The sequence below is a fragment of the Fukomys damarensis genome, unplaced genomic scaffold (assembly GCF_012274545.1).
Source record: "Fukomys damarensis isolate Sample0158 unplaced genomic scaffold, DMR_v1.0_HiC HiC_scaffold_19, whole genome shotgun sequence".
Lineage (NCBI taxonomy): Eukaryota > Metazoa > Chordata > Mammalia > Rodentia > Bathyergidae > Fukomys > Fukomys damarensis.
The window spans coordinates 47388857-47401124 of record NW_022900931.1 but is presented as its reverse complement, the minus strand read 5'-3'; the positions used below and the strand labels follow the sequence as shown (position 1 = coordinate 47401124).

Here is a 12268-nt window from a genome sequence, read left to right as displayed (position 1 = left end):
ATATATATATGCACTTACTGATAAATTATAGAGGGAAAATATTTGAGAATAGGAATTACCTCCTAAAATACAGGAACAGAAAGCAGTACTTTTAGAGATAAACTTGGCAAAATGTTGGTAGAGACCTCAGATTTGCAATCGAGGGAGTAGTCAACATTTGATGGAATTTGGCAGGGTGAAATTTTCTTACTCTGGGACTCTGATATATATGCACTTACTGATAAATTATAGAGGGAAAATATTTGAGAATAGGAATTACCTCCTAAAATACAGGAACAGAAAGCAGTACTTTTAGAGATAAACTTGGCAAAATGTTGGTAGAGACCTCAGATTTGCAATCGAGGGAGTAGTCAACATTTGATGGAATTTGGCAGGGTGAAATTTTCTTACTCTGGGACTCTGGTAGCGTAGCCTATGCTTGAGGGAATGCCACTGCGAGACATGAAGGGAATACCAGGGTTCCACCATGCCCAAGGACTTTGGATTTGGCCCCTGGGCCTTCTAAGGTTATGGAGAAGAGGAGGGAGGGAAAGAGCTAGAGTTGATGCAATGCTAAGATACCTCAAATTGAACCAGAGAAAAGGTCTAGATCCCAGAACTGGAGTGACATTGGGTTAAACCCTTAAATCATTACCCATTAGCTATGTGCTCTTGTGTAAATTTCTTGGTTACTGTTTGTTCTTAATCTGTTTTCTCATGAAGTTAGGAGTTAGCAAGCTTTGTTTCCTTTTGCTTTAAAAAAAAATCTTTACAGTGCTGGAGATCAAGTCTAGGACCTTGTGAATGCTAAGCAAGTGCTCTACCACTGAGTTATAAGCAAAGTCTCGCAATTCTGTACATATCCAAATAATGAATATTTTAGGCTTCTCGGGAAATACGATCTCAGCTGCAATTGCTCAGCTCAGTCTATCTAGTGCAAAAGCTGCCACACAATATGTAAATGCAGGAATATAGCTATGTTCTAATAAAACTTTATTTACAAAGACAGGTGACAAGCCAGATTTGCTGTACGTTGCTGATCCCAGTATAAAAAGATCAAAATATCTAATTTGTGCAGGAGCTTTAGGCATATACTTATAGTAAATTTTTAGCACAGAGTATACCTTTCATAACTGGCAACCCTTATTATTTGGAAACTCTTGCCAAGATATTTGAGTTTTAGTAGGGACCAAGGAAATAAATCTCTAAGGAAGCAATTTTGGTTATCTGAAGAGTTCAGTACTGAGAGGACACAATAGAAATTTGTCTTTTTTTCGGATGAGTTGCATCAGTGCTGGAGTACTAGAAAATATTATGATAAAATAAGAATTTGTTAAATGAATGGAGCCTGGGAGCTTGGTCAAGCTCGCAGGCCAGCTGGGCACAGGAAGCAGTATATGGAGACCACAATAGTTTTCATTCTAATTTCTTTTAAGATAAGAAGAAAATGAGTATAACAGTAGTAAATTTAATGAATCCAGCTTAGATCACATGCATATTTTAAAAATTCAATCTATTTATTTAAAAGCATATTGCACATGTTATACATTCTCATGTCTGTCACAAGCAGAACTTTTCTGGAACATTTTGTCATGTCTCACGAAGGTAGTTTTCATCTAGAGTTGTTAAACCTTATAGTGATAAAAAGAATTACAGATATAAGTTTAGAAGGAGAAATAAAATCACTTTATTGGGAAAGGGAGAGAAATAAGGAGATAGATGGCTACCTATTGGAGTAGGGAGGTAGGTAGGGAGCCCGGAGCTGGTACTCAAAGATCTTGGTTCTTAGCCTCTTTTATTACATTGCAAGAAAGGGGCTCTCCCCATTGAGAGTTGTTATAACTTGATTGGCTATTTTAGGCTCTGAGACCCCTGATTAAGCTGCTGCCCCTGGTCACTGCCTAGTTGTACATTCTTGGGCAAACTTTCTTTGATCTCTTTGTATTGTCAGGGTGATATCTGTTAGAATTATAGCAGAGCCACACATTTAATGACAAGTTAGCAAAAAAGAATGCATGTACATGTTAGTGTACAAATATGGTAAGAAGATACATATTCATAAACAGGTATGTGAGTGTCCAGGTATGAGTATATGTTTTATCTACTAAGTGAGTTTTTTAAGTAATATAACCCTGCTCCCCACTTTGTCTTTTTTATACGTAACTGGAGGAGGAGAGGAGCAAACTGGGGCTCTGGCTCCAAGGCCAGCCCAGCTGCTTTTCAGTTCTCTCTGTTTCTCTGAATTGTTTTCTTTATCAGAGGTTTAACTCTTCCTGGTCAGGACTTGTCAGAAACCTCACTAAGGCCCTACCTTCCTTTCCCTGCCTGTCCCCAAACTTTCCCTATACTTTCTTCCTTGCTCCAGTTTTCTTCAAGGAACACAGTAATTGTCTGTGTTTTGAAGCTGACTAAACTGACAAACATGTGTTTGCTGTCCTTCTAGGCCAGGTGCAGGGTTAGGCCAGCGAAATCTGGATGTCTGGGAGTAGCAAGGTGTTCCTCACTGTCCCCACACACAGGAAGAACAAGTCTCTCACCATGGTATAGAAGTGGACCCTGACTCAAAATAGATAATCAAAAGGCAGCCAGTCTGAGCCCCTTTCATCAGAGTGTACCCCCTCCAGCTGCCAAAGTTAGAGTCCTTTCCTATTTCTCTTACTCTCATTTGATAAGGGCTAACCTGATCTTTGTCAGCAGCACCATCTAAAGTCTCTTAACATTTTCTCTCACTTTCTGATTGAAGCTTTTTCCTGTACAGTAAGCCCTTGACCCATAAACGAGTTCTGTTCCACATCAACATTCTTAAATTGGATATGTTCTAGTCCAACACAGTGAGTCTTGTACACCTTTGACACATACAATGTAAAGTATACACACACACACACACACACACACACACAATACTGTAAATAAGCTACTTTTAATTTTAAGCACACAGCACAACTGTGACAATGTCTGGCAGATGGGAAGCTACCTCTGTGATTTGTTTGCATCTACAAATGTTTGTAATTTTGAGTTCATTCCTATCTGTGAACGCTCACAACTCAAATGTTCATAAGTTGGGAATTTACTGTAAATGAATAATTAAATAAATAAAAATAAGAAAGAATTGGAGATGTAGTTCAGGGTGAAAACCTTGGTTTTAATGGTCAGTACCATCCCCCAAAATAAATTCAACTGATGCATTATGAGAAGAAGAAGAAGAAGAGGAGGAGGAGGAGGAGGAGGAGGAGGGAGGAGGGAGGAGGGAGGGGGAGAGGGAGAGGAAAGGAAAATAACTTTGGAGTTTGTCTTTTTACTCTAAAGGTTTAATTGTATTTTGCTATTTCCATGAAACTTGAGTGAGCTCTGTCTCTGCTCTTGCATTTTTTTCATCTATATAAAATGTACATAAAAGCCTCAACTTTGAGGTAAGTTCTGTGGGCTTTGCCACTTACTGACTAGTTTACTTCATTGACATCCACTGTCTTAGGTTCTTGATCTGTAAGATGGGGGTCTAAAAACCTATCCCTCCAAGGATCATTTTAAGAGTTAAATTCGATCATAGCAAGTGCTTTTAAACTGTTGGTATCAATCTAAAGTCTAGCACTGATCTGTGCTGTCCTCAAAGTTTGCCCAAGTTTGTGATGAAGAGGACTCATTCCCTATATCTATATTAGTCTCTTTCCTGTTGCTGGGACAAAGTACTTGACACTTGAAATTTACAGGAGGAGAAACTGTTTTGGTTTACAGTTTCAGTGGGTCCAATCCATGGTAGGACAGCCTCAACGCAGAGAAGGCATAGTGGTAGAGTCTGACAGAAGACAGCTGCTCACATCACGGTATCCAGGAAGCAGATACAGAAGGGAGGACCTTGGGATGAAGACACATCTTTCCAGGACCTGCCACTCAAAGACCCACCCCTTCCAACCAGGCCCTACTTCTGAACATGAAGCTTTAGTCAACATTTTAGATCTAAACCATAACACTGCTCCTTAGAATGCTCAGCTGGCTATTTCTGGAAGTTTCTCCAGCAGTCCATTATCATTCTTTTCAACTTGGAGCCACATAAACCTTGATGATTGCTTGAAAGTCACACTCTATGAGATGAGCCAAAATTGTGGTAAAACAAAAACTTTTCATGGAAGTCAAACCTTACTACATTTCCTACCACGAGTTAGCTTGGACACCACGCAGGACTCCCTGTTATTTGCCCCTTTCTTTCCCACTGGGGCACATTAGAATGCAAGTGATTGAGAAGTTGGTTTGAGAATGACTTTGAATCTGCTCCAGCCTATCATAAAGTAGAAAGACAAATTATTCTAAAACTTCTAAGCTAATATTATTATGAGCTCACTCTCCACTGCCCTGATCCAGTCCTTCAAAATTCTGTCCCCAGGTCAAGCAGCTTTCATTAGTGGCATGTTCAGCTCTCTGTAGAGTGATCTGATAGTCCTATGGGAGACGGAGACAGTAAGGTCTCTCTTTCCCCCTTACAGGTCCCTGTCTAGGATGGAGCTGGGTTTTATGGACCATCTCAGAGCACTTTTTTTTCAGCCAGAATTTTCTGTGAATTGGGTGGGATCATCTGCAGTCACCCCTTAGAGGCAAGAGGGTTCTGATCTCAGTGTTTTCATGTGAAAGGTTCAGAAGGGCTTCTCAGAGAATGCTTACATTGGAATGAGAGAGTTTCTCAGGATCTTCCCAAGACCTAAAGGAAATGATGAGTAATTGGTGGCAGGGCCAGGGACTCAGGCTAATTTACAGTTTTCTCTGTCTGCAGTGTCAGCAACCTCTGAAGCCTTGAAGGAGCTAGTTGGGGCCGTCGGTGGATCTGTGATCTTCTCTCTGAATTTCACAGTAAAGCAAGTTGACAGTATCTCCTGGCTCTTCAATGAAACCACCACTCTCGTCACTGTACAGCCTGCCATTGGAGAAGAGCAAATCACTTTTATAGTAGCACAGAAACGTAACAAGCCCAGGGTGCATTTCCAAGATGGAGGCTACTCTTTGACATTCAGCCAACTGAAGAAGACTGACTCAGGCATCTACTCTGTGATGATACACAGCTCAGACTCCCAGTCTCTCCTCCCCATGAAGTACAGGCTGCATGTCTATGGTGAGTACAATCGGTTCTCATGGTGCTGTGGGAGCAGAATCAGTTCACATGGCCTATGGCTGCCATGGTGAGGTGATGAGCTCCCTGACACCAGATGTTCAAGCACAGCCTGGGTAAATACTTGACAGTAATGTGGCAGAGGGGACTCTTGCATGAATGAAGTAGATGTAGCTGAGCCGTGAGGACTCTGCCTGTTCAAATCCTGTAATAGACTATAGTGTAGTAAATGGGCAACACGGAAAGTGGCAGTACACAGATATAAGTCAAATTTTGGCTTCTGTATTTACCAGGTGCAGACCTTAGCCCGGTGCCTTAATTCCTCTGAGTCTTCACTTCCTGTAATGGGGAGGAAAATGATAACTACCTTAGGAAGCTAATTAAGCATAAGCATCCATCACAACCCTCCCCCTACAGATCTGATCAGTGTTATCACCATTGTTATTACTGCTATTTTGTTATATGGGCAAGGACAACTAAATACGAATGAAAATTCTGCTCTGAATTACTCTTTCCTTTTCATTCTGGCTTCCCAAGGAAATTCAGGTCCAAGTTATCCCAGGATAATTCAAAGAATGGAGAACTATAGGCATATTTTCCATGCCTGCCTGTACTTTCTTTTTTACAGAACACTTGTCAAAGCCCAAAGTCACAATGGGACTGTACAGCAATAAAAATGGCACTTGCATAACCAATCTGACATGTTCCATGGAAGAGGGAGGAGAGGATGTGACTTACAGCTGGAAGATCCTGGAGCAGGCAGCCAATGAGTCTCACGATGGCTCCATCCTCCCCATTTCTTGGACTTTGGGGGAAAATGATGTGACCTTCATCTGCACAGCCAGGAACCCTATCAGCAACAATTCCTCAAGCCCCATCCTTGCCCAGAAGCTCTGTAGAGGTGACTGTCCCCTCTATCCAGGAGCTGTGGTCCAAGTAATTATACCTTCTTCAGCTCCTGAGTCACAAGGGGATCAGGCCCTGAGGCTTGGAAAGTTACCCTGCTGGGAGGAAATTGGCAGGTGCTCCAAAAGTTGGGTCACTTTCCTCAATTGACTTTTCTTCCTTCCTCACACTTCTGTCCATTCTTTCTTTCAAGGTGCTACTGGTGACTCAGGTTTCCCTCCGATCCTCTTATATATCCTGTTGGCATCCATTCTGCTATGCCTCCTGGTACCAGTGGCATTTCTTTTGATTAAGAGGACAAAGAGAAGAAAAGGTAGAGCTCGTGTGATTTTTTTGTTCTCACCATCATTTGTGCATATTCTCCCTCATTTATTCCACAAGCACGTGTGTGAGGCTTGGCACTGAGAATACAGGTGAAGAGGTCATAATCTGCCCCAAGAAGCACACAGATATCCTACACTCCATAGTTGTGGAATAGACAGCTGGAATCCTTGCCTTCTCTCCTGAGGATGAAATCTCCCTCCAGGGCCCACTTCTCTCCTCCTGTCCGAGCGAGTTGCTGATGTGGTCCCTCTATTTATTTACACAGGCTTCTGCTGGCTCTGTCCCCCCGACCTGAGAAATGATGGCCTTCCTCATTGATGCTTCCAAGGACCAATATCCTTCAATCAGCCCTTCCTATTCTCATCCCTGTCAAGAGCCCACAGACAAGCCCCAGTCTTCTCCACTGGGTCAACTCTTGAGATCTCTCTTTTCTCTTCACCTCAGCACAAACACATTCCCCCTGGAAAAGCTATTCTTTGCCTCCATGCTGTACACGATGCTCTGTCTCTAGGCCCTGCTGATTTCCTCTCTAAGCCCCTCACTGATACTGTCCACCTGGGATGTGAGAGAGAGGCCTGGACACTGAAAACACCCTGAAAGCATTTATGACCTTCCTTGTTTCCCACTCTAGTCACCTGGGTTCCAAGGCTGGGAGTGAAGGGGGCCTGATTTTCCTGATTTACTTGGGATTTTCCCAGGTTTGACACCGAGAGTCCCCTACCCCGGAAAACCCTTCAGTTGCAGGGCACATGGGGTAGCTGTGACCCTCAGTGGGCCGTCCACATGAGATGATAGGCTAGCAAGAGTGGTGAGTGGTGGAATAGGCAGGCTTTGAGTCTCTCTCTCTCTCTCCTTGGTTTCAGAACCTGTTGAAAGCAAGAGTGGAATGGACATCCACCAGGAAATTCCTCACTCCTATCCTTATTTTGCAGAGAACACAGAGTATGACACAATCCCCTACATTCATGTGAGTCCTTTCTTATCTTTCTTAGGACTTGATCCAGCTCTCTGAGGCTCTCTTTGCTTTACTTGAGATTTTTCCATGGTCTGGGTAACACAGAAATGGGGAGGGAGATTAGGCTACAGAGCCATGAAAATCCAAAGCACCTATGTTTTCCCCAGGTCTTGGTGGACTCACTTCTGTGCAGAAGTTGGTGGCCTCTGAAACACCTGGTTCTGACCCAGCTAGTGACACTCATGCTGTGAACGTTACATGACTCACCCTTTCCCTTTCACAGTTCACAGTGGCCACTCAAAAGGTCCAATTCCTTTTGCATAAAGGAGTGGGTGGAGAATTGTGACTTTGACACACTGTTTGAGTCATGATGTCAGAAGACTGTTCTAGAGATGCCTCAGAGCTGTCAAGAGAAGGGCCAGGAGGCCTACGTTGTTCTGGAGTGACACTCAATGCTTCCCAAGATCCCATTTTTCTGAGTTGAAGTGAATGAGCACAAACACAATTCAAAGTGAAAAGGAAGTCATAAAATAATATTTAAAGAAACCCAAATAACAAAAGACAACTTGGAGACATGAAGTAAATAGACAACTTCAAAAAGCACCCCAGGATTGGTCAGTGTATCCCAGGCTAGGGAGCTCTTTAGAGGACTTAGAGCCCTTTTCCACAGAGACCCTTTTAAGGAAGAAATTAGAGCCTTGAAACCCCAATTTGGCTTTAGCTTTTGGTGTCTCTTGATCATAAGTATCTTCTATAGCTACAACATCTACCTACCCTTACCCTCTTTGAAGAGGAAACTCCTCCTGTCCTCTTTGAAGTCATTAATATTCTAAGAGCTCCTTCCTTCCACTTAGGGGGACCGCTCCGTGCACCACTCAACTGGCTTAAGTCAAAATTTATCAGTTATCACCATCCTTTCTGTTCCTCTGTGCACACTGAAAAGGCTGCAGGGCCACCCTGGATGTTCAGGAGTAAACTTTACCATCCCAGGATACTTTTCTCTAGTGGGGAGGGAGCTTTTGTTATCACCTTATTGCTTTGTTTGGTTTGTCAACTTCAGGCATCCTTACTGGTTTGTTCCAAGGGACTCTTGATTATTGGAAAAGTTTATTTGCAACATTGTCACTATTATTTCAAATTATTCTTTAGCTCCCTTAGGAGGCTCGTAGCTCATGGGATTTACATCTTATATTTTTAAAAATTCATTTACACATAACACAGTAGCGCTGGGGATGTAGCACAGCGATTTGGTGGCCTGCCTTGCAAGCGCAAGGACCTGAGTTCAATCCCCGGTACCCCCCCACAAAAAAAACACAACACAGTAAAAATAATACAATAAGCACAAAAACAAACATGAATAAGAATAATGCCATGGCTTCTTTAAACAATTTATTAATAATTATTATAATAGCAGTCACTAATGAGAGCACTTCCCATTACCATCTCTGTTCTAGAACCATCTTTTCCTCTCTACAGCTTCTTCCATCTTTGTTTTCTTCTCTCTGAATTCTAAATGTCTCTCTGTTCTTGTTTGTGTGACTCAGAGGACAGGTGATGGTTTATTTTTCTTATTGTTTGTTTTCTAATAGAAAAACGACCCAGTGGAAGATCCAGCAAATACTCTTTATTCCACTGTGCAGATACCAAAGAAGGTAAGAAGTTTTAGAGCCGAGTCTCATCTTAATTGCCCTGTCCTTTTCACTGCTTGATGTTAAGGTTAAAATTTCTTGAACCTCAGAAATCTCATATTCTGTGGCACTGTAAGGGATTCCATTTCTTTTGCAATACAGGGAATAGATGACAATTGTAGGAATAATAGAGTAGGAGAGAGGTTCTGGGTAGAAATAGAGAAAATCAGATGGCTGCTGAAGAGAGAAAGCACCTGGCTCAGGCTGTCCCTAGCAGGAAAGAGATGTCTGGGAGAGAGACTACATCTGACTCCCGAGCTATAGTAAGAGAAAGAGATTTCCACTTCTGTTCCTCATTCTGGCTACATTAAATCTGATTTGCACACTCCCTGTAGTCAAACTATTAATCTAGTAAGACTTAAGGCTTCTTCTTTTACAGATTTTCCTCCATAGAAGCAATAGTACTCTTCTCTCTCCTTTCTCTTCCTCTTCAAAACAGAACAGAAAAGATGGGGATTTTAAAAGCAGTTTTCTAGTAATACAAACAGTTATTTCTAATAAGTTATTACAAAGAAAATTTAGTTCATTAGGCATTTGACAAGATAAAGATAGGTTAAACCTTTAAAAGTTTTTTGTTTCTCTAAGCTGGGAATAAAGAGCAAGCCTGGTGGAGCTTCTGCTTGGAAAACCTTGAATATGTCTGGGATCCAGGATCTTCTAAGGAAGATCCAGAGCCCTGCTCACCTTTAGTGTTGTTTCCTCACCCCTGTCTATAGGTGGAGAATCCCCATTCATCATCCAGAATGCCAGACACACCAAGGCTGTCTAGCTAAGAGAACATCATCTACACAGCAGCGCATTCTCTCAAGTCTCAGGGGGACATGAAAGAATTCTTTGAAGATAAACAGTCCTGGGGGTGGTGTGATACAACAATGGAACCTCAGAACTCAGGAGACTAAAGCAGGAGGGTCTTGAGTTGGAGGCCAATCTGGACTACAACGTGAAAGCCTGATGTGCTCAAGGGAATATTTTTTGTTGCTGCCATCCCTTGTGAATATCAGACTCCAGCTTCGTCGGCCTCTCGATGCAAATTCACATCAGCAAATTCCAGGGAGCTTCCAGGCTCCCAGTCTTGGGCTTGCGCTGCTTCCTCCACCTCCTTCGTGATACGGCTTCCAGCTTCTGGGACTGAGAAGCTACTGGGTCCTCTGGTTCTCCATCATTCATGTGGACACTGTGGACTCTCCTGCCTCTGAACTTATAAACCAAGCTAATATATAGGTCTCACTTTTATTAATTTCAATTCCGATCTTTATGATTTCCTTCTTGTATGAGTTTTGGATTTGGATTGTTCTTGTTTTTCTAGAACCTTGAGGTGCACCATTGGATTATTTATTTAAGGTAACCCTAACCCTTTTTGAAGCTGTCTACTTAACTTCTTGTCTCCAAGTTCTCTTTTGTCATTTGGGATTCTTTAAACATTATTTTATGACTTTATTTTCAGTTTTCTTTGAATTATATTTATGTTCATTCACTTCAACTCATGCTGTGGAAGTTCTATTTGGGAAGTTTTTGCCTGTTCCTATGGCTTAAATTGTTTCACCTGTTTTCTTTTAGTAGTTTCAATGTTTCAGGTCTTGTACAATGGTCTTTGATCCATTTTTAATAGATTTTAGTACAGTGTAAGAGATAGAGATCTAGTTTGTCTTCTACAAACAAATGGACAGTTTTCCCAGGTGTCTGCTGAAGAGGCTGTCTTTCTTCCAAAATATACTTTTTGGCTCCTTTGTCCAGAATCAGATGGCTGTATTTCATAAGTTTGTTTCTGTGTCCTCTATTCTGTTATTTTGATCTACATGTCTATTTTTGTGGTAATACTATATTGTTTTTGTTAGTATAGTTTTGTAGTATAATTTGAAATGGAGTATTGTGATGCCTCCAGTTCTAATCATGTTGCTTAGGATTGCTTTGGCTATTCTGGACCTTTTCTGTTCATTTGAATTTTAGGGTTATTTGGGCTTTGACTATAGCTCAGTGTAGAGCACTTGCCAACCACTTTCAAGGCCCTAGGTTCAATCTCTATCATGGCATGCCAAAAAATAAAATTACATCAATAAAGAATTTTAGGATTTTTTCCCTACTTCTGTGAGAAATGTCATTGGTATTTTCATAGATTACTATAGATTACTTTTGGTAATATGGCCACTTTAACAATATTGATTCTGCCAAACAATGCGCATGGGAGATTTTTCCCTTTTCTAGTGTCTTCTTCAATTTTTTTTCAGTGTTCTGAAGTCTGTCATATTAGTATTTCTTTGGTTAGATTGTTCCCTAGGTTTTTTTTAAGCTATCATGATTGAAATTGTTTATTTTTCTCATTTATTTCTCAGCTACTCTATTATTGATATTCAGAAAAGCTATGATGTTGATTTATATTGTGTTACTCTGTTAAGTTTCTCAGCTCTAAAATTTTTTTGGTGGAATCTCTAGGGTCTGTTTGTATTAGGGGAAAGGCTGCACTTGATGGTTTTCCTGATCTATCTTGAATAAAGATGCTAGGAAGGAAACTGGCATGCAGATTGTGGGTTATAAAATAAGTTGGGAAATGTGTGTTCAAATTTGTTATAAGGGAAAATATTTAGGGGGAAAGAACTTTGAATATAAGAAGCCAAGCTCAGGGAAGTGAAACAGTAAGAGAAAACCAAGGGGTATACCAAGGGAATGGCCTGAGTCTTATTTGACAGGAAATGAAAGTTAAAAATAGGACACAGTTTCCCAATGTCTAGAAATCCCACCACCACCACCAAAGAGGTCTGGTGTCTACACAGAACTGGGCAGATGTGCTCTGCCCAAAACACAATACCAGTAGATGTTATAAATGCTTGTAATGATACTGTAATTTTCTTTGGGTAACCATCTTATTTTAATAAAATCAGAGAAGAGAAAGAACTTTTTTTTTTTCCCAAATTGTCACAAAAGCATGGTGGTGGGTATGTAACAGCACTTGGAAAGAATTACTTATGCTCAAGCGGAAATGGACGCCAAGAGTTTGAGCTTGTTCAACAACATCATATTACGGTGATACATGCATACCTGTGCATGACGCACGATGGCTACATTTTGGAAGCAACCTATATGCACATTTGGAAGAAATCTATCTGTCTATCTTTCTATCTATTTATCTATCTATCATCTATTTATTTTCTCTTGTATGAGAAACCCAAAGCATAAATAATTTAAAGAGCAACATAAGAGCCGGGCGTGGTGGCGCACGCCTGTAATCCCAGCACTGAGGTAGGAGGATCACTGTGAGTTCGAGACCAGCCTGGGCTACATAATGAGTTCCAGGTCTACTACATAGTGAGACCCTGTCTGCAAAAA

At 41.2% G+C, this 12268-nt stretch overlaps 1 protein-coding gene across 4 annotated transcripts in view; it reads left to right on the top strand.

The window, feature by feature from the left end:
* Slamf7 (SLAM family member 7) overlaps positions 1-10165 on the top strand; it is a 17658-nt gene extending 7493 nt beyond the window's left edge. The window contains exons 2-7 of one of the 4 annotated variants that reach the window (XM_010616645.2): positions 4742-5077; positions 5703-5975; positions 6174-6293; positions 7168-7271; positions 8849-8911; positions 9664-10165. In XM_010616645.2, coding sequence (XP_010614947.1) covers positions 4742-5077; positions 5703-5975; positions 6174-6293; positions 7168-7271; positions 8849-8911; positions 9664-9720 — 953 coding nt within the window. In that variant the 3' untranslated portion in view covers positions 9721-10165. Of the gene's footprint in view, positions 1-4741; positions 5078-5702; positions 6011-6173; positions 6294-6569; positions 7272-8848; positions 8912-9663 lie in introns of those variants that run through there. The other 3 variants (XM_010616646.2, XM_010616649.2, XM_010616648.2) reach the window with 3 other exon arrangements.
* Positions 10166-12268: the final 2103 nt, after the last annotated feature.